The 25007-nt window shown below is 42.4% G+C and overlaps 1 protein-coding gene across 1 annotated transcript; it reads right to left on the minus strand.

The window, feature by feature from the left end:
* Window positions 1-1932: 1932 nt before the first annotated feature.
* Window positions 1933-13185, minus strand: LOC123022972 (radial spoke head protein 6 homolog A-like). The gene is made up of 6 exons (XM_044429193.1): window positions 12536-13185; window positions 10875-11109; window positions 7695-8453; window positions 6037-6175; window positions 3805-3922; window positions 1933-2236 (listed from the first exon to the last, which is right to left on the minus strand). Exons 1-6 carry the CDS (start codon window positions 13183-13185, stop codon window positions 2005-2007), a joined length of 2133 nt encoding a protein of 710 aa, XP_044285128.1. The 3' UTR covers window positions 1933-2004.
* Between the last annotated feature and the right edge of the window lie 11822 nt (window positions 13186-25007).

Genomic DNA, 25007 nt, shown 5'->3' on the forward strand with positions numbered 1-25007 from the left:
ACTCAATGAAAGTAGAACATGGCTAAAATTGTAGCAATGGTTGAAATTGTTTATAAATTTATAACCTTTAATAGGTAACTTATATGCAGAGCACATCATGAGAAACGTGGGGCTAGATGAATCACAAGTTGGAATTAAGATTGCTGGGAGAAATATCAACAACCTCAGATATGCAGATGATACCACTCCCATGGCAGAAACTGGAGAGGAACTAAAGAGCCTCTTGAAGCGGGTGAAGGAGGAGAGCGCAAAAGATGGCTTGCAATTCAACATCAAGAAAACTAAGATCATGGCATCCGGTCCTCTCACTTCCTGGCAAATAGGTGGGGAAGTAATGGATGTAGTGACAGATTTTATTTTCCTGGGCTCCAAGATCACTGCAGATGGGGACTGCACCAAGAAATTAAAAGACGCTTGCTCCTGGGGAGGAAAGCTATGGCAAATCTAGACAGCATACTAAAAAGCAGAGACATCACCCTGCCAACAAAATTTCACTTAGTCAAGGCTATGGTTTCCCATTTGTGATGTATGGCTGTGAAAGTTGGACCATAAGGAAGGCTGAGTGCCTAAGAATTGAGGCCTTTGAATTGTGGTGCTGGCGGAGACTCCTGCGAGTCCCTTGGACCGCAAGGCGATCAAACTGGTCAGTCCTAGAGGAGATCAACACTGACTGCTCCTTGGAAGGCCAGATAGTGAAGATGAAACTCAAATACTTTGGCCACCTAATGAGAAGGAAGACTCACTGGAGAAGATGCTAATGCTGGGAACAATTGACGGCAAAAGAAGAAGGGGATGGCAGAGGATGAGGTGGATAGATGGAGTCACTGAAAAAGTCGGTGTGAGCTTAAGTGGTCTCTGGGGGATGGTGGAGGACAGGAAGGCCTGGAGGAATGTTGTCCATGGGGTCGCGATGAGTTGGACGCGACTTCGCAACTAGCCAGCTAGCAAAAAAGTACAGAATGAAAATGGTCATACAGAACATTCATAGGGGAATTATAGCTGTAACATTACACTATGTACAAAGTCAGAACAGTTTCTTTTGAGCTTTTTTGGATGCAAACATCAATTATATCATTAAAATCAGCAAGTCGCAGTTCATAATTTTCTTGTTATATTATTTTGTAATTTGACACATATTTATAATTTATAGATGGTGGTAACTCAAAATTGGAAGCATGTGATCAAGATCTCCTTTTGCACATTGAGGAGCAGAATACAGAACCCACATGCATGGAGGACAGGAAGCTGAGGTAAGGTGGATTAATACTGGAAATGGTAAGAGATTGGCCAGCACAGGAAATTTTCTGCCTCTGCTCTCCATGCGCTCGGATCAAACAGGACACTACTCCCTTTTACCACGGATGAGTCCATTTCCCCTGACTCTTGACTTCTTATCCTCTGCAGGACCTCTCCTTGTGTGGGATGTAGGAACAAATAAGGACCATGTCTGCTTGTAATGCTACATACACTTGCCTGAGGGTAAGTGCCACTGAATTCAGACAGGCCTAGAACTGCAGTGCAGACTTCATGTCCAGGAAAACTGGAAACTAAATATGGCAACCATATGATATGATAGATATGACTGAAGGTGGAATGTATAACTTTTTTTCTAATATTTTGGTAATATGCTTTTGCCGAATCAAGCATGATCAGTTGTATGATCAGAGCTAAGTTTAAAAACAATTTTAATATAAATTTAGGGAACTCTGATTTTGATTAGACCAGCCATGGTAGGGAAGGAAGCCTTCATGGGCCCATGTACTATAGCAAGAATTACATTGTTACACATTGTAAGAAGGGTAATGGCAACCTTGTCCATATTTTATTAGGTACTGTCCATCAGATGCAGTGTCAAATATTTTTTTAAGAGGCAACACATCACTCCAGAACAAAAACACATACATGAAATTTATTTACACATACACACACACACACTGCTTACTCTAATGTATTTGGGAAAATGTATCTAGTCTTAGAAAAATGCTACTGCTACGTCTTAGAAGTTCAATCATCCTCATCTTCATCCTCATCCTCTTCTTCCTCTTCCATCTCTTCAGCTGCCAGTGCCTCCTCCTGTGCAGCTTTGAGTGCAAGCTCCTCTTCTACAGTTGGATCAGATGCCTCTGTGATTTCTGGTCCACTAGCATACTCATTCTGCACTGGTGGTGGCAATGTAGGGTTAAAATTCTCTGGACTGTATTTGTGACCCCAGCCAATATAAATATTATCAAATTTCCTAAGGGAAAAAGTGAAAGATCAGGACATTAACTGAAAAGGGAAAAAATCCAGTGGTCTTGCTCTTTTCCAAGGTTTAAGCCTGGGATCTACTCTCTATCCAAAATAGTTCTGAAAGCTGAACTGCCAGGTTTTCTTCTCCTCTTCCCCATCAAAGGTTAAGAAAATTCATGTCCAGGAAAACTGAAAGCTATGTTCTATGAGTTCTATGCAGTTTACTCCCAGGAAACTGATAAAAGATTGCAACACGTACATGTTCTGATGATCAGCGGGGAGGTGATCAGACAGATGAAGGAATAAAGAACAATATTCTAGTTTTAAGTTGTAGGATAGTGCCTGTGCAAAATGTTTCCTAATCAAAGGAATGGCACACCTTTTGCATCTAACAGATGGGCTAAAGTATTAATTAAAAAGGTAGATATTTTTAGCTGTCTTTGGTACACATGATGCATTAAAAGGTCTCTTGTTTTGTGCATTTGGAAGCCCTAGGAAAGAACTGTGTTACTCCAAGTGGGCTACGGAAGTAGGAATTAGGCATGTGTGAGGAATCTGTTGGATTGCCTCAGCTTGGCTCCTCATATTCCAAACTGCTAACTCCCTGCCCCCAGCCTGCCGTGTGCTGATTGTCTGCACCTATCGCTCTGGTAGGGCTCTCTGGGCAGTATTCATCTCTCTCTCAGACTCTCGTGCACCAGCCCTCTGCATCACCGCACCTTGCTCCTCACTCCTACCTTGCTCCTGTGTGCTCCTGCCTTCTCCTGCACCTGCCCCTGTTTCCAGCCACCCCTGGCACTATGTCTTTCTGCTCTGGACTTGCCTCCTCCCCAGTGTGACTGTCCTCCCTGTACTTGACTCCTGGACCGTTTTCGTGGACTGTGCTACCTTTTTGTGTGATACTGGGCTGCGTTTCCCCCGGCTTTCACTTTGGACTGTCACCCTGTTCTCGTCTCCAAATCCTGCCTAGCACCAATGCACTGGTCCCAGCATTCTGCCCATCTCTGCCTGCTGCCCATGCCCCGGATCTTACAACAGGAATGCCAAATCACTGTAACCATTACAGGCAGTACCTGGGTTACAAACAAGTTCTGATCCTGAGAAAACATAACTTTGTCTTTAAGGCAAATTTGTATGTAAATCGGACCACGTAGTCAGCCCTCCATGTTTGTGGGGATTAGAGGCACAGGGACCCCATGAAAATGGAACAACTGCAAATATCTCCAATCCAGGCTTTCTGCCCAAACACACCAGTGCCTTCTTTTTACGGTAAGGAAATGCCAGAGAGATTTCCCCCTCTGGACAGGTGAGGCATGAAGCTATGCTATAGAGACCTTCTTCTCCCCTTCTGCTTCCTCTCTATGGTGATGATGATTTTCCACAGTAATTTTTAAAAAATTAATAGGCTTTATAGCAGTTTGTAAGTACAGGTTGTTCGTAACTTGGACCTTAGTAACTTGGGAACTGCCTGTACTCTGAAAAACATCAAAACAAGTATTTTGGAAGGAAGGAAGGAAGGAAGGAAGGAAGGAAGGAAGGAAGGAAGGAAGGAAGGAATCTTTCTCTGTGACCTACCTTCCTGTCGCAAAGGAGTATGCTCCAGGCCACAAATTTGCTTGAAGAACTGCGAGGGCATACTGAGGAATTAAATTTGTTGATGTCTCAGCTGACCATGGTGGGATGTTCTGAATATCTGTTTAAGAAATAAGTTATTTCCAAAATATTTGGCTGACTAATGTAAGACAGTTTATGTAATTTTTTTCTTCAAGAGCCTAATAGGTTAGTTTTGAAAATCAGGTTTAAACTGGCCATGTTAATATTGAAGAACCCAGTCCCAGCTAAGAGTGTGTTCCTGATCCAGAATAGGAACCTGTACCAATTTCTTGATGAAAAATTTCTCCAGCGCAATTTGCCCACAAAGTATTGTTTACTATTGAATATAAGAACAGCCAGGAGGAAAGGGGGGTTTCAGAAGAAAACTGACAGAATGATTTGGGTTGGAAGCACTTTTCTGATGAAAGCTTTAAAGCTATTTTTTCTTCAAAATAGAAGTGGACATCGATGAAAAACATAATATGTAGTATGACTCTAATTTTCACTTGTGTGATGATGTTCAGGGTAATGAAGCAAGAGCATGGGAAGATAAAGCACTGGAAAATCTTTATAATCTTGATTATGGGAAAAAGCAGGTAATGGAAAATACCTATTAGATTTCTCTGGCCTGATGTTCTCTAGATAGCCAATGGCCAAGCCAGCTAAGAATTACAGGAGTTGTATTCCGACACAACTGGAAGACACCAGGTTGGTGAAGGTTGATTTATATTATTATCAAATGTAACAGAAATATATATCCTATACTACTGAAACCTCAGAACTTGCTTTCTTTTGCTTTCAGACACTCATGTCCTAATAATGCCTGATTAGGTTGTGATAGGAGAAAGATGAATTGAGCAAATTACTTTTGAAGAAGATTCTGGGGGACAATCACTCATAAGTGCCTTTCTCCTATGTTTGATTGAGGAAAAGTAAATTCCATGCGCAAAAGGAAACCCTTAAGATACAAAACATCTCCTCTCCATGAAAGGATGCAGCAGAACTGAAGGCTGGGAAAAGTTCAGTTTCAATCAGCAAGCTATAGATTGCCTACCAGCAGGTCTGCTAATTAGGTATCTCTGCTTGCCATATCAAAAGTTAACCAGAAATTAAGTCAGTTTAGATGTAGCCAGGTGCCTTTTCCTCTTGGCCGAGTGTTTTAACTGTCTTTTAATGGTATTTTATTTTAGAAATACAGAAACAGAGCGAGTCAGAAGGGGTCTCCTAGGCCATCTAGTCTGACCCCTGGCTTTAGCCAGCTCTGCTCATGACATGCCTACCATGTGCATGTCCAGCCGATCCTTGAACATCCTTGAACATTAATTTTGAATTCTTACTGTTTTTATCTATTCTGTTTTATTGTTTTTATATTTTGTTGTATACTGCCCAGAGAGATTTGGCTATGAGTGGTACAGAAATTAAATAAATGATGATGAGGCAATCATGATTGTGGCTTAATAAATCATGATTTACTTAGTAGAGAATGGATTTTATGCTCATGCACTTTCCTTTCCCGGGAGACCCAGTGGCTTAGCTGCTTTTATCATGATCTGCAGTTTGGAACTGGGAATCTATGGTTTGAATTCAGTTTACTAACTCAGGCTGAGTTTAGCCACAGTTTCCCTATTTAGACTTAAAGGGAAATTATGCTTTAAATCAAGAGTTGGGAACCTTCCTCCTGGGGACTGTATTCCTGAAGGCCATTTGTAGCCATACACTGGTGGTGACACCCATGAGTTCAAGGCTGTTCTTCAGGCTACAGCATTCTCTTTACTTTTAAACGAGGTCACATCAACAACAAGAGCCAAAAAGGTAGGTTACCAAGAATAGAAAAACAATAGTCTGAAAATTCTCTGCCTGTTCTACACAATATGAAGGGTTAATCATAAAAAAATACATGGATGACTGGGAAACTGTATTTCTGATGAATGAAAAAAAAAATCCCATTTGCTCCACAAAGACTCTAACTGTGCTCCAAATCAGTATGCGCTGATTTGTTTTAGCTGAGCTGCATATTTAATGTGCAGATCCATGCATGCCTATTTAGAAGAAACTCCCACTGACTTCATAGCACTTATTTCCAGGTAACTTTGTATAGAATTTCAGCCTTAATTATCTACAATCCCAAGTGACCACCTGTTTTCCTGACTGACCCAAATTTCATGTTCATGACACCCATTACAAAAACAGAATCAAACATGTTTACTCTAGTACCTGCATCTTCAGAGAGTGGTGTGAGAAGAGGGGGTCCTACTTCCTGTGATTCTTCTTGTTCATCAGGTTTCTCCTCTTCCTCATCTTCCTCCTCCTCCTCCTCTGATTTTTGAAAGGGATTAATCCAGGTACAGCGTCCCTGTGTCCAAGGGCCAAGGTTTGCAAAGTAAAATTGGCTGAGAACTCAGTGGGGCAACATTCCTTTGCTAATATGGGGCCATACTTGAGAAAGAGGAAAGAATGGATTTATCTCAAATCATGGCTATATCTGGCCAAATTTTGGGGCGTGGCCATTTATATTCCATTGCATGATGAAGAGTTCAGGAGATTTCCTTCTTATGACAGTTTTGCTGGCTACTAATCTGTTTCAGGGCACAATTCAAAGTGCTGAATTAATTAATTAAATTTCTACGTTGCCTAATAGCTGAAGCTCTTTGAGCAGTCAACAACAGTAGTAAATACAACAAAATACAATATAAAATGAACAACAATAAAACATCATAAAATTACATTAAAAAGTTTAAAACTGCATTTTTCTAACTAAATGTCTAAAACTCGTCCATACTGCTACGCCGGCTAAAAAACCTGAAAGACCTTCTTCTTCCATAATAGGTTGCCTGAGTTTTCAGAACTTTGGTGTAGGTCCCGCTCTTGATACCACTACTTTCAGATGCTTGATAATGATGTAAAAGAGGACCTTCTTGGCTGCACCCTGGTTATGGAATTGCCTGTCAGAGAAGGCTAGATTGGCTCCCTTTTTGCTGTCCTTCTGCTGGCAAGCAAATATGTTTACACATAAGTGGACCTTTGGTGTGTAAGCTGGTCATTTTCTTTACATTTTGTTTTCTTTATCTGCTTTAGCATATTTGTCTGTCTGTCTGTCTGGTTTTTAATCAAGCTGAGATTCCTATGAATGTTACTGAGGGTTATTGGTGGAAAGAAAATGGGCTACAAATTAAACAATAAAACCAAAATGAAATGTGTACTACACTGATTTCACCCTCATGGTGAAATCTTCATGGTGTTGTAGGCTGGTCTCTCTTCCCCTCAATGTCTGCCCTTTCCTAGCAGATCAAGAGGAATAGTTTCTAATCATAGTTTTTTACTAGGTTAAAAATGGCTATCCAGGACTGGTTTTATGAATATATAAAGTGAATAATGATATAAACTGAATAATGTAAAATCATTAGCAAGCTTTCTCCATCAGGTTAATGAGCCTGCTAAATATGGACTGAGTTCTGCCCATCCTAGAAGTTGATTCCAAACCAAATTTTTCACCACCCTTTCCCACCAAACAGAGTTAGGTCTACCCTCAGGGAAGCTTGCCAGCTTTTGGGCCAGATGGCAGGAATACCAGATGTTACTTAATTGGTCAGCTCTTTTGACAGAGTGTCAGACAATTGGACCGATCAAGTTACCCTCCTCCTGTTCTGACTCTCACTGTTCTACAGCATCTTCCCCAAAACCAGAGGCAGAATGGTTCTCACCTGGCTAATCTTGAAGCACACTGGTCTGGACATTTCAGTTAAGGATTCTGACCTCGCTTTCTAGTTCAGATTCAGACTTTAAGGTAGCCACTTTTTAATGTCTGAAAGCAGTGGGAATAGTCCTTATATATTATACCATTGGGAGACTGAACCAGGCTTCAGTAAGCATACCTGAATTAGAATATTCTGTATATGGTGCACCCAGTTGGAAAGAGACTCTACCATCTCTAGAACAGAAATGGGTTCAAAGTCAGGATTTTCCTCGTATGTGTCTCTTCCAGCTCCTCCCTCTTCCTCTTCATCGCCTTCTTCTTCACCAAACTGATAAAATCCCAGAGGACTGATCTGGGTCGCTGCTGAAATGCGGGCAATCTGTGCACGCAGATAATTGGCTTCAGTGCCTGGGAAGGGTGGATAGCTCACAATGGCTGCATCTAGTCTTCCAGTGAAGAACTTCTTGATCTTTCTGGCATTCACTATCTGTGCAGGGGTCACCGGTGGTAATCTTATCCAGGGTTTGCCTGGTTCACTGCAAACAAAATAAGTGAATTTATTGGTGCCACTCCGATTTTCTTCTTTTGGTATAACTGGTGGGGGCTTGTAGTTAGGCTTTGGTGGCTCATCTTTTTCTTCATCCTCATCTTCTTCATCCTCCCTCATTTCACTCCCTTCTTTTAGTCCCTCCTCAAGTATTTCTTCTTCCTCTGCCTCTTCTTCCTCCTCTCCCTCACGGAACTCAATTTCAGCTACAATATAGTTGGCCTCAATTCCGAGGATTTTGCCCCAGAAACGGCAGGTTTGAATTGGATGTGTGGTGACTAGCTGTTTGAGGGCAAGGAAGATGTGGTAGTACTCTTCTATGCTCAGGCCAATTCCAGCCTGTTCAAAATAGAAGGCCGTCTCCATTACATTGGGCAGAGGAGAGTCTGGCTGGGGAAAAACGCACAAATTAGACAAGTGCAAAGAAAAGGGAATCTTTCTTGATAAATATTAATTTAGTTTCATTCACAGTGCAATCTGATGCATTGAGTTTAACAGAATTTATTCCTATGTAAGTGTGCACAGGATTGTAACTTTACTTCTAAACAAAGTTCAGTAAGTCAAGGGTTTTTCTACATGAGGCAGTTACTGTGCTCTTCATCACTTCATCTACTTTTGGTTTCATCACAGTATTAAGATTTGAGTACTACACAAAGAACTCTTCCAGTTTTGCTCTTCTGCTACACAACTTCTGGATAAATCTGTGTTACTGCAGAATAGTGCAAACCACCAGCAGATAGTGCATTATTTTACCTGTAATAATTTAATAGCTTACCCCCCCATCTAAAAATGAAGAATAAAGAAATCCAGGAATATGTTCTGAAGAAATAGAAGCAAAATTGGAGAATCATAACATCATTTAAGGAGCCTCCAAATTACCATAGATGCCTTGTGTAGAAAAGTCCTAAATATGGAAGTTTAGGCCATGAGAGTGTAAAATTAAGATAATTTGGGCACAAACTATTATATTTCCCTAAAATGCCTTTGATTGTGTATACCCACATAATGCTACTTTTAGAGAAAGAAAATATATTAGATTCAGATGTTTTGCACACCTATGAATATGCTAAATTGAATTAGAGTCCTGTAGTAAAGTTTGAGGATACTTAGGAAGGAATGAAACCACCTGTGATTAAGATGATATATAGTTTATTGAGTACAATTAAAAGGATTCAGAATATAAACAAGTTAAAGAAAGCTTACTCTCCCCTTTTCTGCAGCTGTACTGGTTCTGTAGCTGACTAGGCCAGGGGATGCTCCACAGGCCTCCAAAGTTGTTGGGGTGGGTGACATGTTAATTCCCCTCCCCAGGCCAGGACAACCTCCCTCCGCCCCTTGCCATGGGTTTTATATAGTTCCTCTCTCCCACCACTGAAGTATTATTCTCAGTATATACACAGATTCTGACCACCACCCACTTTCCGGAAGACATGGGAGTGGGCATAGCTGCTTCAGTAAGACAAACAGCTTAATTACAGCAAAGTCATGCTTAATCTGCTAAAAGATTGGAGAAGGCAGCTCCAAGGCAATTAATTATCTGTTGTGTTCTTTTTAACAAGCTGGCTGTAAAAAATTATGGAGGGATATTGGACACTGGAAAATATCACTATACTACTCGTTGAACCTTAATAATCTCCATGCTTTTCTTCCAGTAGAGCTCATTTAACATATTACCTATTTATATTTTCACATAATATTTCCTTCAGCAGCGAAGTGGTGTACTTATTGAAAGCAGTTTCCTTGTAGCAGCCTTCTCCAGACTGCTCTAAGCCTTCCTTAGCCTGCTCAGATTCATTCAGGAACAACCCCCCTCATTCCAATGGCCACACTGGCAAAAACAGGCCACAACAAAAGTCCATGGTGTTTACATTCTCAGGGCTGCAGAAATACAGAGGTATGTATGGGTATAAATTAAAAGTTTACAGTCCTTAGGATGACATGACAAGACTTGTAAGCTTCTGGAAAGTACAGCATGTTAAGAAAAAGGAAACTGGAAGTAGTGCAGAAAGAAGGAACTGGTATCTTCAATTTCCTTATAGCAGGGATAGGAAACCTGCAGCCCTCCAGAAGTTGCTAGACTACAATGCTCATAACCCCCAATCATCACCCATGCTGGCTAGAGCTGATGGGGATTGTAAGTCAGCAACATCTGGAGGTCACATGTTCTCCATGTTCTGGAGGTCACTCTCGCTTATAGTTAGCATTATGAAATGGGGCAAGGAGAGTAGGATTGGGTGTATTTGTGCCATAGCAGTATGTTTTCCTATTTACAAGTATAGCAGAGACTCAGTGTCTTCCCCTCTCCCTTTCAGGACAACACCTTTATTATATTAATGCTAACTAGCTAAGCTGGCGCTGTTGTACAAAAGAGGAGTATTGCAGAAGTCAGTAACAAGAGAAGCATGCCAGGCTGGAATTGCAGAAATGTGGCTTAATGATAAGAAATGGTTTCCAAACTGAGTATCTTGTCTCCCTTCTAAACTGAAAAGAACAAGCCACCTATAAGGTAAGTGCTTCCACCTAAGGGCCAATCACTTAGAACATCAGTGATGCTTTTCAACAGGTTTGCCCTTTTAACCTCATGCAGTACCCACAGACTGGTCTACCACACTCCACTTTAGCAGTTTTACTAAACTTTCCCAAAATATTTGAAACTGTCTGATTCTCAACACCTGTCTTGTTTATTTCTGGGTCTGCTGGCCCTGACGTTTCAGCTACAGATTCTAATCCTTCCTCATCAGAATCAGAATGTATTTCCACAATCCTCGGAGGGTCTTTTGTAGGAAGAGTGGGCCCTATCCACATACTCACAATTTCCTCTTCTAGTTCTTGATCTGTTCCTTCACCACCACCCTTCTGGAACAGGGTCTTGTACATTTCAGCCAGCTCAAATGTTGGATGTTTCTCATATTCGTCTCGGAGGGTGTCCAGTTTCTTCTGAAACCGAGCACACTTCACATCCTTACTAATGTTTTCAAAAATGTCAGCAGGGTTTTCAGGTCGCTCATCCAGAATCTTAGACAACATTTCAGCAAGATGGTCATACCTATGGAATCAGAGAAGGATATATATTACTGGTTTGCTGCAATATATTCTCAATGGAACTAGCTTCTCTCAATCGTATTTTTGAATCATGTAAACACAGTGAATTCTTATCTGTTATGGGGAATCTTGGCAGTGTTCCTTGATGAAGCACTGCTGTTGTAGGGCAATGAGTGCTCAAAATTCAGTATTCTTTGATTGCTTAAAAAGGGTCTCTGACATATATTGGACAATGCTCATGACATTCAGCACTGAGAAATGGCACAAGCTTTGCCCCTTCCATATTTGCCAACTTGTAACCTTTTGAATAATTGCTGGGTTTCCTCTGCTCCCTTGCTCTAAAGCTATTGTTACCATTAAAAATGATGTTGTAAGTATGGACAAGCCAACCTTTCCTGACTTTCTTTTTTTTAACTTTTCGGGAGGCTTTATATTTTATTGGTTTCTTGTTCTTTGTGGCCTTCCCCCTTTCCTGAAAAACACTGTCTACATTTTTTTAAAAAGATGAACACCCAAATTCATTCATGTGCACAGGATTGTAGTCCATACATTTTGCTGTTTAGCAGCAATCTATCCCACCTACAAGAGAACAACTGTAATGCAGTGGTTAAGAGTGTGAGACTTGGATTCAGGCAATTTGGGTTCTAGTCCCTGCTCAGCCATGGGGCCAATTGGTGACTTTGAGCCAGTCACAAACTCTCAGCCCAGCCTACCTCACAGGGTTCCTGTTATGGGGATAAGATTGAGAGGGGGATGAGACGTATAATGTAGGTCACATGGTAAGAAAAGTGGGATAGAAATTTAATAAAGAAATAAACAGATAGTTCCCTTCCCCAAATCCACTGTATGACATCAAGCAACTGTATCACTTTCTGCTCCTTACAAGGCCATTCCATGAATGCTACCATGTAGTTGAGGCATGTGTTGACAGAGGGTACTTTCAGATGCACACTTCCTGATCCTGTCAGTCAAAAGCCACAGGGCTGGTCTTCTGTCTTTTCCATCTTTAACCTTTTTTTTTTTTTTTTTTTTTTGGTGGTGTAAAAAGATGGAAACAGAGGTGGAAAAACACAGAGGGGTTACAATGGAGCAAATTGTTCTATAATGAAAGAAGGTGATTACACACTAAAAAACTTCACTTAGGGGCATCCTATAAAGACTATAGATAGATATTCCATTCTATACAACATTTCAATTTCAAGCTTCCATACAGCCTGAAGTGTCTGGTCCTGCCTAGTCTTGGAAGCTAAGCATGATCAGGCCTGGTTGAATTTTGGATGAGTGACTTAAAATGTAGTGTCCTGTCCAGAGAGCTTTGGCTAAAGGTGGTATAGAAAAACAGCAGTAATAACAATTTTAACAGAAACCACATGAGTCCCTTTTCTGTTCACATCTTTCTTCTCATTAGTTTAATACCAGTGACTACTCACAAGCTCACACCAGTTTTGAGGCTGGTTTTTAACAGGTAGGCCTTTGCATTCTTAATCGCCAGTGCCCTGGGTCCTGGGTCAGGGATCTGATCTTCGTAGAGGTTGCCGCCCATCTGATAAAGGCCATATCCAGGTTCGTGTGTTTGATACGGTCCATGTCCTCCTGATTCATACTGCAGAGCTTGGTTATTTCTGTTCCCTAGGGCATGGAAGCTGCCTCTTGGGCCTAGGAGGGATGGCTGATCCTGTGGCTGAGCAGCTCCACCTGCAATGTCCTCAAAACTTCCCCTCCCCGTGGCCGGGTGCCTCGGCATGCCAGGAATCCTCAAGTCCTGCGGGCCACCCCTCTCTTGGAAAAGGACACCTCGGGCTTGCTGGGGCTGATACATGGCCCCTCTTCCCTCTGGCTGGTTGTAGGCATTCAGCCTGGGTTGGTCCGCTTGGTACATGTTGCCATGGGATGGCCTGGTCTCCGCAGGGTAGCCGGGCTGCTCACGGACCAGTCCTCCTCCTCCTCCTCCTCCTCCGGGTTCATATTGGCCTGCGGGCGGCTCTGCTCCTGCATCCTCGACGTTGAAAGTTACCTGGCTGGGCTGCCTGGGAACATTCCCACTTTCGGGCGCAGAGTCCTCTCCAGGGGGATCTGCCATGGGGCCAGAGCGGGGCGTGAGCCTGTGGGCTCTCCTGTGCGTAGCCGCTCCGCACTTTCTCTGCAGCAACGGCTCACGCAAGCAGTTGCTACGGTAAACTCGATACAGCGTTGCTAGGCAGAGCGGATTGGCTGCGACGCGCCGGGCTTCTGCCCCAGTAGGAAGAGGCAAGTGGGAACAAAGCCGAGAGAACCGCACGGCCACCGGCAGGGAGAAAGAAATACAATAGGTCGAGCTGGAGGCAGCCTCCAGTTATACAAAAGAAAAAGTTATACAACTTCCAGCATATCCCGGCAAGTCCCAATCATCTGATGGCCTACTGGGGCAGGAACATCTTTTTTGGAAGTGCCAACTGGCGGCAAGAGCTTCGAACGCTTTCTAGCCGGTCGTATGACAGCTTTTTTCTCCAAAGCATAATAGAAGCTTAGAAGATTGTGTAAGCACCAGCGGAAACACCATGCTTGCTTTGTGCAGTAAAATCACCGCGCCCCATGTTTGGCTGGCTACTGTCCGTGAAAGCGTCTGTTCGAATAAGAGCTCAATTGTTTTGTTAAGACCTACAGGAAGAGAAGTCCTACAGCTCCCAGAATGCCTCAGCAAGCAATGCTGCCTGGGCAACTGTAGGAGTTTTATTTCTTTTTCCTGTCTCAACGTGGACTGCATCTTCGAGGACGAATACAGTTACTCTAGCTTATCCTTGGTTGCATATCGGCCAGAATAAGGGCTCAGTCCTGTGCATGTTCATACAGAAACAGTTCTGCAATTTCCAGCGTGCTCTGACTTTTTTTGTTTTTGCTTGTCTAAACGTGTATAGGACAGCACCCTAAATGTTCTAGCCCTTTGAGCTGGCTCGGGGAGAACTAAGGGGTACTCCCCACCAACCCCCTTCTTCCTCAAGTTCTGCAGTCAAAATTCCAGCCCAGAGGTGGGGATGTAAGTGACCGCTCTAAACGCACTCTTCTGCGGGCGCCCAAATCCTGCTTTGTTCTTCGTGTGCATGTGGGTGTGGGGACACCATCCTTCCCCCACCCTCAGCTTTCCCCTCCTGAAACAAGGCATATGAACAATGGAGGATCTTGTGTCTGAAGACACAGTTGTATTCATGTTGAAAGAAAGAAAAAGAAGTCCATCTCCCAACATTTCCCAGCTAGTCATGATGGCTAGGAAACACTGGGGATTGTAGAATTTTCTGTAGAAACATGCATGGAATAGGCATGTGCTCTCACAAGCAAATAAGTCTGGCAGAATAAGGACACAAACCTATGCATGTTTGTACAGGAAAAGTCCTACAAGTTCCAGTATACAATGGCTAGTCCTATTCATATGGTGACCAACTGGGACAGTAACATCTGCTTGCAAGTGCTAGACCTTTCTATGCTCAGCAACCATCAAGTAATCCATTGACAGCATTTTTCTCCAAAGCATAATAGCCACTTGATTGGAAGATGTTTGAAAGTTCCAGCAAAGTCATCATGCTCCACTTGTGCAGTAAAATTAAACTTTACATTGGTGTTTGGGTGTAACAGTATTGGAAATCCTTTCTACTGCTCAACAAGAAAGTTAATTAACAAGGAGATCAGATAACCAGGTTTGTCACAAAAAACAAGCAGAGCTGTCTCTGAGAACTGAACAGAAAGGTTCGATAAAAGCTGGAGAAATCCCAACAGAATCATCTGCAAGAATAGGGGCAACTAGAAGGAAAAATGGAAAATTGATGGAACATCAGCAAGAAGATAGAGAAGAAAAATTGTGTATACATGGTGGTCAACTTGGATGGACAGATGCAAAAGAAGACAGGGCTCCTGCACCTACAAAAACTGGATAAAAGGAAGAGGGGCTGACTAAACAGATGTAGCCTGCCTAAAGGTGTAACTTGTACCTGGATATCCAGCTGACACATCAAAGAGAATGCAGATTTAAGGGGAAGGACAGGAATCATCCTAGTAAAGGCGATGTTGGTGTCGTGGAGGTACACCTTCAGCTACAAAAAGGCCTATAAAGAACTTTTAGACTTGTCTTTGAAAAATAAGCATAAACGCCCTCTCACCCCCAGTGCTGCAAGGTGAAACGCTTTCAAAACCCACAGGATTTCAAAAGTAGTTTGAGGATGTGGCATGGTGGTTCCAAGTGGAAAAAATCCCTGGTTACATTATGGTAGATGATAGCTAACAGCAGATGTAGATCTAATCCAGTGGCTGGCCCTGTTATTAAGTACACTGAGGCAGCAGCCTCAGGCAGCTGATTTGGGGTGTCAAGAAACAGCAACAAATTGGTAGCTATTTCAGGCACAGTCCTACGCATTGAGACAAGGGGAATAATAGCCATGCTTGCATCAAAGAAAAATGTCTTGCATTTCCCAGAATTCTTTAGTTAACCATGGCTGTAGGACTTTTTCTGTCTAAACATTCAGAGGATTGTGCCTTTAATGTACTATTATTGTGCTTTCACTCCAAGAGAGAGGGGCTTTTGGGATTTTCTGTCACTGTACGAAAATAGCTTGGCCAGCTTCATGTACTATGTATCTTGACTTGGCGGAACACCATTTGCCATTCTACCTCATAGAGAAAAATTCCCCTGCTGTGAAGCTGCTTAGCAGGACATCTTTTAGGGAATAAATCTGCAACATGGGTGACTACCAAACAGCCCCAGCATTGCATGGGTTGGAATCACTCTTAGCTTGAGACAGTAAAGCCTTCAAGACGATGGTGTTAGAATTGGTCACACCATGCCTGGCGTGTGTGAAGGAAGCCATGCCTACAGGAAGTGTCGCTGTCATAGTGCACCACTATAGCCCTCAAGGAAATGATCTATCCCCTCCATTCCCCTGGGGGAGAGCAAGTCCACAGCAGGGCGAGGGGTTGGGCATCCAAGTTTTCCCCTTGCACTACACCGCCCCAGTTCATATTGCAGCAACCACAAAGCTGTGTGCTGGTTAGGAAACCAGTGACTGAAGATGGTGCAACAAGCCTCACACACTTAGATATGTTTAATATACGGTTGAACTTCAGCTTCCATGGGTCAGACTTTGTGGATTTGCTTATTTGTGAGTTTGCCATCAATAATTAAATGGCTTTTTTTGGGAAGAGCTTTGTAGCCAACTGCAGAAAATCATCCTCACCACAGAGAGAAAGGAAGCAGAAAGGGAGAGAGGGAGGCCTTCAAAGCATGCCTTCTAGCCCTGTCCATCTGGAGAGGGAAATCTTTTTGGCATTTCCTTGGTGCAAAGAGGACGTACTGGTGACTGAAAGGGAGGTGGGGGGATAAGAACCCAAGAATGTAATAAATGAAGAAGAGGAGCCCTGCTGGATCTGACCAAGGTCTGAGAGAGATTGAGAGAGAGAAGCAATCCAGTACTCGTGTAGTCAACAGTATTGAGAGTTCAGGTTTGGGGGAAGAGCTAGAGATATTTGCAGTTTTCCCACTTCCACAGGGGTCTTGTGCCTCTAACCCCCCCAAATGTGGAGGGCCTTGTAAAAAAATAATTAAAAAATCCAAGGTACACACTCTTTGGATCCCCTTAGGCTGAATAAGTATGAATACTAAGTTTCAGATGAGTAGGTTGTATGGACCTTTGGTGACAATGGATAGGCAGAAATACACCCTCTTTTATTATACATTAAGGGCTTGTAAAGTATTCCTGAGTTCCATAGAAGTCAATGAGAAAGTACGAAGCTTGGCCTTAATTCTTTGATTGTGGGACTTAATGTTCTCATGTCAGGTCTGCCTGCTTCTGGCAGAAGGATGCTTGCACGGAATGACTAATAGGCCTACCCTTCAGTTTTCAGATGAAGCAATTTACTCTTTTCCAGTAATTTGTTTGTTAGTTTTTCAAGGAATAAAGTATGGCATGATTTCCAAATCTGACATTATGAATTGCAGTAAAAATTCTACAGCTGTAGAACAAGGCATCCACTGCTTGAACTGAGATGCTGGGAATTTATCAAAAGAACCAGGTTCCACATTTTTGCATTTAGGCAAAACTCTGAACTGATTATCAAGTCAGAGCAACCCGAATGCTCCTCTTGTCCTTGCTGGTTAGCATAATAGTTGCCTAAAGTCCTTGCTTGTACATAAGTGCTGGTAGGTGTGTGTAGAATTGTATGTTTGTCAATCATTATAATTACTATTAATAGCCAGCCAGCTCTAGAGGTAGACTGTGATGAGCTATTGCCGGAGAACAAGGGTCACTGTAGCAAGGCATGTGCCCAGCAGATGGCAGCTGTTCACTAGAGATGGGAGTTGTGGTTGCTGTGAAATTCAAATAAATTACAAAGCAATTTTAACTAGAACCAAAAGTGGGATTTTTAGTGAGCCAGGTTTCTGCTAAAGGGAAAACAGCATTTTTTTGTGAAGTGAGCAGAGGGGAGACTCAAATGATGTATGATAACAGGGTGGCTACTACTACTATCAAAGAAGAGTGGGGGAGAAAAAGAAAAAAATGAATTGCCAATAAAGAAGACAAAAGAGGACACAGACAGGTCCAGAGTCAAGGACAGGCATCGTTGTGGTCTGGACAGCTCAGCAGGGGCACATGGATAAACGCTGTCTGGCGCTTCTCATCCTAGTCAGTACTGCTCTTCTGCCTTTTGATTTCTTCCAGGTGATGATGAGTTGGAGGAGCAGGAGACGCCCCTGCCTCCTTGCTCCTTGTCTCTTTGCTTGCCAAGCAAGTGACAGCCATGCTGAGAATGTGGAGGAAGACAAGTAGCAATTGGGGGAGAGGAGGTGGGCTCACTGAGGGAATGAGACCCATTGGGGTATCTTGCCTAATGGCCTTCTGAAACTGAAACACCACTTTGAAAAAAAAAAATCATATGCTAATGTACAGTGCAGATTTACAGAGCCATTCTGTGGCCCCTGGGCAGTGTATCTTTTGGATACCCAGTTCCAAGGACAGAAAACAGTTCCAGCCTCAGGGCTGGGGATTTGTGCTCAGGGTACTCTGTCTCGCCATAGCCAGAGCAGAATCTGCTGTAGCCGCAGTTTCTCTGAGGTGCAAGGGCAACCACAGAGAAGGGCTTTTAGGGGCATTTTGCAGGGTGGGGAGGGGAAGCGACTGGCTTTGCCAAGATATGACGCATCTCAGCAACATTTCAGCCTCTTTCCCTCCCTTTCCAGAGCAATACAGTTAGATGGCTGAAATCAGCTGTCTAGTGGCTTTCCAGAGCAGGAAGAGTGTGGAGGTGACTTTGCCTCTCCACTCCTCCTGTCCTGCCTAGTTTGCCCACAGTCCTCCAAGTCTGGAGGGCTGCAGGCAGCCTCACTGGGTCACATCCTTAATTGCTATAATTTAAATCAGAAGCATGGTACATATCACCACAGTGGGAAGCTGTGATGAGGCGACGTGCTCGGTGTCGGCTCAGTTTGCTGCCCAAGTACTGTTGATGAGCAATTTCAAGGATCCTTTTCAAGCTTCTTGATAATTATGTTTGTTTATTTATGTAGCAATTTCACTTGTATACTGCCCCAAAGCCAAGGGCTTTATCTTTAAATAAATACAACAAATAAAAATAAATAAAATGCACACTGTCCTTGGACTGGACAGTCTTTTAAACAAAGGACCAAGGTAGAGCATACACCCACCTTAGAAACATCTTCCTGACAGCTCAGTGCAGCAGGAAGGGGTGGATCTGGGAGCCAGTGCAACAAGCCTTACCATGAAGTCACTTTGAGCATTAGATTCCAGAGGGGATATGGTTTCCAGTCCTCCAAACTCTACTTCTGGGCAGCCCTTTCAGTCATAGTAAGGGAGTGGTATCTTTCTGACACTCTTTTCCTTTTAAGTCTAAGACCAACTCTGGTCTTCAATCCAAGATAGCCAAGGAACCTAGGCTACTTGTCTTCCCCCCCATCCCATTTCATAGTATGCAGGATGAACCTAATAGATTTGCTATGTAAGACAAACCAGCAAGTATCCCACCCATTCATGCATTGCACCCAAGGCTGACCAATGTATTTTCTTCCTGAAGCAGAAAAATCCTGCAAGGACATTTTCCCTCTTCTAGGCAGTTAAATACAACAATGACAGAAAGAATTAACAATGCACTGTCCTTTTATATGCCCAAAAAACCCAGCTGCCTGAGCCAGCACTTGTGGTGACCAGCTTAGTTCACTTGCTGAAGAAGTTATCCAGAGCTATCTGGTGTTATATTATTTATTGTTCATTCATGTTCTCTGTTCACAATGTACTATATTCTGGTTCATATGAGTTAAGGTATAGGCAATCCTGTTTTGGAGTGGGCAGGAGGTCGTGGGCACAGATGACTTCCCCACTCTATAGCCCGAGGCTCCCCACGCCACAAGCACACATGCTCCACAGAGGTGTCACCAAGAATGCCTCTGAATACCCTTAGACCTATCAGGAATTAAAGTCATGTGAGGATAAGAGTGCTTCCATCCTGCTCTTGCTTTCCCACCTCAACTGCCTAGCCATGAACTGGGAGCCCAGGTGTAGAGGGGAGACTGCTTTACCCACATAGGCATCCGCTATGATGGGGAGCCCAGTGCAGTCAGGGTTCCCCATGATGTGAGGCACCTACACATGTTGATGGCTTCCTGGCTATAGAAGTGGCTCCAAAGCATGGCAGCGTTGAGCAGGAATGCAACAGCAGGGGTGGAATCCGTGCCTGTTAGCTTGCTCCTTCTTGTGGGGTGATGAGGTGTGGGGCCATGACAGAAGGGAGGCCAACACACCCAAGCTCAGTCCTGTGCTCTTCTTTCAGATGATTTCAATCCTCTGAGGAGAAGAACTTGAATCATACATAAACCTGGCATCCTGATGTCATGCATATGATTCATACACATTTACTCCATTTGCTGGCATCTGTCCCAAGATGGGGTGGCAGGAGGGGGTTATATCACCTCTCCTTTTTCATTTAATTGTTTAATAGTTGGTACAAAAAACAGTGGCATCAAGCCATTTCTGAACAATGTTCCCATTTTCATTAAGTTGGATCCAGGCTAAGTTATTTTAACATAGTTTCTTCTGAAATCAATGGGACAATGACTTAACTAAGTTCCAATTGATTTTCTTGAGAGTTATACTCAGCCTGGATCCAATCAACTGTCTTCTACCTTAAATGGATTCTGTGCCACCATAATGTATTGATAAAAATTAGGTGTACAATTGGTGTTTCAGGAGCAGACTTTTATCATATAACCACCCAAGAATTTTACAAGGCACCTTGATGTCACTGTTTTTGGTTTGTATCTCCATGTTTTCCCACTGTTTCTTCCATCTTTTCTCCTTGCTAGAAAAAAACATCTATTAAGAAGGGAAAAATGAAATAGCTTGTTGTGAATCTCTCAGAGAGTTTTGGCTATTCAGCAGTATAGAAATGAAAAAGATAAAAAAATAAAAATACTTAAAAATAGCTGCACAATTCCTTTTGATTCATAGTGATATGAGCCATTTGTCTGGAAGCATCTCCAAATCTCTCAAATTCTTTTGCAGTATTATTCCTAAAAAAGTTGAAGCTTGAGACTTAAACAAAATTATTTCCTGGGTAAATCAAGCATAAAACAATTAATACATTCTACTAATTATTGTTATCAATTACTGTTATCAATCAATTTCTGCTAATTTTATTTATGATTTTATTATTTTAAATTTATTGCAACCCCTCATGATAGAATTTTTTCTCTGTCTAACAGAGCAAAAATTCTGTCATGAGGGGTTTCAATAATGCTTATTGAAGAATTATTGAAGAACTGTTGAATGCTTATTGAAGAATTTTGGACTGGAAGCTTTCTAAGTATTTTTCAACATGACTCTTGTTTTCTCATTGTGACAGACAAACATAGTGACATGTTAAAATGGATTATTTAGCGTTCACATCCATGGATTCCCATCCAAAAGCAAAGATAAATTGAAGATTCAGATATTGCTTCAGAAATACTGCCTTTCTGTCAAGCAAAGATGGAACAGTCAAAGCAAGATTATGCTTGCAACATTTAATTAGAGTTGTAATGACTACTAACTCATCACCCCCACCCCGCTTTGGACAATATTCCAGTGTGAAATGGATTTGCTCGTCTCTGCCTTATTCCAACTATGGGGAAGCTGAATGAAAATCCTGCTTTGGACAAAGGCAGAAAGATTAATGAAGGCACTCAAAGACTCTTCCCTACATGGAAATGCTATCAAGACGTGAAGTGGATGCTGCTATGTTACAGGGGGCTGATTGGCAGCACTGCTGTTGCCTAGAAAAGAATAATACTTTTATAGAGTTCTCCTGGCTGCCTCTGAACTAATGCTGGGAAATGGAAACTCTGCCATCAATGTAGGCAGGGCATTGGAACAAATGGATAGTATCTTGGTCAATGGCCCAATTTCTAGGTATGTTCAGTTGCTGAACTTGGGGCATAGACTGGTAAATGAGCTGCGTATAGAAAATGCTGTTGAAGAAGCTGAAAAACACTACTGGTGTTATCCAGACAAAAAGTAAAACCCTATGGCCAGTTGACTTCAATGGGAAAATTAAACCCATACTGAATTGCATTCCTCCCATTGAAACCAAGAGGCTTCACTTTGTCTGGAACATATAACGTATTAGTTCAGTAACCATGGTTGTGATTTTGATTACCTAGCTTTTATAATTGGGGCCACAGTAAATTCTGATGTCTATAGCAGATGTTCATAAAAGAGGGCTGAGCTCCATTCCACATTTTGGCACAAAAAGCCTGAATGAAAGAGCAACATCACTTGTGAAATGCCTACATTCTGATTGCAGGATGTGAGTTTTTCAGGGAAAAGAATCTGTGGGTAAAACTCTCCTGCCAATGCTAGTGTCGTTGATTGGACACAGGAGTGGCGCTTCACCCAGCAGCCCTGTAAGGCATCATATCTGAACTAGCTGACGTCTGTCACTCCCTTGGTCAGGTTTCACTCATTCTCTGTACATCGGAGCTGATTGGGCAAGTACAAAATTCAGCAAATGGTGAACATCAGTTCAAGATTGCTTCACCATGTGCTCGCGGCACAGCAAGAACCTCACAGGAGGGAAGAACTCAATTAGAGAATAGAAGAAGTACCCTTTCTGTTAAGCTCCCTTTTGCCATGGGCATAAGGGAAAATATGTCCAAAGCATCTGCCTCTGAAACCAGAATCATTTTTAAAGGAAGCAACTGGATACAATTCAGGAAGCATTTTTTCCAGTACACAAAATCATGTAATTAGTAAAGTTAGGGAACATTATGCAACTCTGGCATCATAATAGTCTGCAAGATAGCATCAAGCCACAGGAATCAATATTAGCATGAGCTTTTTGTTGCTGTTCAGCACACAGAAAAAGTCATTCTGATCAGGCTTTATTCTCAATTTTTGGTGCAATCAGGTCCAAAAGCCTTGTTGCTTGCAGCTTGGTGGTGATGGTGGGACATTTAGCACAGGAAAAAACAAAAGCTCTTTGCCTTGATGGTTGTGTAAACTGGGAAGATTATAGGAGTGTCTGAATCTGAGTGGAGGTGAGTTCCAGGTACAGTGAATATGTTTTATTTAAGGCCAACACATTTTAATGATCATTCTGTTGCAGGAAAACTCTTAGGCATGAACAGGTCCAGCCTTTATTATTTGCGGTGTGGTCTGTTACCTTCCTAGCTAAGTATGGGCTTCCCAGGAGAGACTGAGCTGCTGCTGCAGTGCTCCCCAGAATGGCTGGACCACCTCCAACCTGAATATTATTAAGAATAATTCTTAAATCCTTATTTAGAATGTTTGCATTTTATAAGATTTAACAGCCTTTTACTGTATTGTTTTTATGGATTATTGTTAATTGCCTAGAGAGCTTCAGTTATCGGGTGGCATAGAAAAGAAAAGAAAAGAAAAGAAAAGAAAAGAAAAGAAAAGAAAAGAAAAGAAAATAGTCTGGCGCAGCGACATCCTGTCCAATGAAACCCCATGAAGGTTCCCAGCAGGCATGCAAGGCAAGTCAAAGCAAAGCAAGGCTTATCAGGACCAAGGACAGAGCAGTTTCAGCAGCATGCCGAGGTCTTCAGAACCCTTATGAAGTCTGGCAGCTTGGACCTGTTTTAATTCCTCCTATCTGAAGAACCAACCATTTCTAGATGAGTCATTGGCTAATTCTGCATCCACTGATTTCTGCAGTAAGGAATTTGTGAGGACTGGACCAGAAGTTACTGTCCTAGTCTGAGGAACCCTGAACCAGGTACTCTGCACTGGAATGTCCTGGAACAGTGTATGATAGGTTACAGGATGAGACCTCCTCCCCTGCCTCTTAGCCAGAGAGAGAACTGAGGTTGGAGAACATGGGATCTCCCAAAGGGCACCTGATTGCACAAGGAAACACTCTGTGAGCTTGAAGAACTCTTGCCATACAGAGAAAATTGTACTGATTTAGGTAGACTGGGGGAAGACCTCAGGCTTACAGGATCAGCTTTTTTTAAAAGCTAAAACCCTGATGCCCACAACTAGAGCCAGGTGGACCATAGCAGCTGTGATAGGCAGGCACACCCTGAGATTTAAGGAACAGGATGTTTCAGTGCCAGTGACATGTATGACCAGTACCTGAATTCATATTCTAAGCCCTTTCACACAAACATCCACCCAGCATTTTTTTCTATCAGAAACCTAATTGGAGGTGAGAGAGAGCTTTTAATTTGTTGCTATTGCTAAACAACTGGAAGTCAGAACCCCTTTTCATCTACTGCAAATCACTTGTATATCCCAGTGTACCTTATGCATAGTCATTTCACTGAGTGTTAGTTTTCTTCCATAGTGCAGGGCTGTGAGTGTGGTACTTCTTCAGTTTCAGGGGATATCACTCCAAATCTCTTTGTATTGCAATTCACAGTGTCCATGGCTGAACTTTGGTGCTGAACAGGAGCTTCCTGGGTTGGACCCTGGAGAAATTTGCCCCAGTCAGAACGGAAGCTCAAAAGAATAATGTGCATGGACCAAGTTATTTGTTGTAAGCTTCATTTGAATGTTTTTACAGTTCATGTAAAATGCAACATGTTATTTTTGAAGTGTTCTATTCTTTTAACAAAGATATTTGTTAGAAAGTATCTTAAAGTATACGAAGGTTTGCACCTCTTTTGGATGATAAAACTGAACTGACGCACATTCTATTTGTAAACAGTATTACTTCCAGTCAGTTAACTATACATTCCTAATCAAATCCCCTTGCTGCTGATTTGGGAATCCTTCAACTGGATGCCCTCCAGATGTTTTGGCCTACAACTGCTATTATCCCTTTCCATTAGCCATATTGGCTGGAGTTATAGTGCAAAACATCTGGATGGCACCAGGTTTGGAGAAACTGGAATAGAGTGTACCTATTTTATAGGATAATCTTCTTTCAGTAAAGACTGAATAAAATGCATCTTTTCCTGGAACAGTTCTGTGTCAATGAAATGAACACAGAATAAAGCTGAGACTTCATGGTCATGAGTATCCTTAGGAAATTATGAACGGGCGCCACATGAAATAGGAATTGCCTCTAACAAATGTTAACAACATAAGACAGTTCCCAAGGCAACCTATTATTCCTTTGAGTCATAGATAATGCTTCACAGAACTCTTGTGGCTGAATGAAGGAGCAATATTCTTTCGCTAATTGAAAAAAATCAGCAAGATTAATGATTCAAATGCTTGCTATTATTTCGGGGAAATTCCTAATCACAAGTATTTAGCCAAACAGTTTGTCAAGAGTGTAAAGCCAAGCAGGACCTTCAGAGACTATCCAGAGTCCTCATGCATGTCTAGTTAGGCGCAAGCTTCACTGAGTTCAATGATACTTCCTTCCAGGAAGAGAGTGCAGGATTGCAGCCTTAGCTGGTCAACCCTTTAGCAGCAAGTGCCC

This window comes from Varanus komodoensis, unplaced genomic scaffold (assembly GCF_004798865.1).
Source record: "Varanus komodoensis strain SLA01 unplaced genomic scaffold, ASM479886v1 scaffold2, whole genome shotgun sequence".
Lineage (NCBI taxonomy): Eukaryota > Metazoa > Chordata > Lepidosauria > Squamata > Varanidae > Varanus > Varanus komodoensis.

What these genes read in the sequence shown, in the direction of transcription:
- LOC123022972 (XM_044429193.1), bottom strand. Translation starts at nt 13,185, where the DNA reads ATGGCAGATCCCCCTGGAGAGGACTCTGCGCCCGAAAGTGGGAATGTT. An exon ending in CTCAAAACTGGTGTGAGCTT is followed by an intron (nt 11,110 to 12,535) that starts GTGAGTAGTCAC and finishes CTGATTCCATAG; the next exon opens with GTATGACCATCTTGCTGAAA. An exon ending in TACAGAATATTCTAATTCAG is followed by an intron (nt 6,176 to 7,694) that starts GTATGCTTACTG and finishes CCTTGGACACAG; the next exon opens with GGACGCTGTACCTGGATTAA.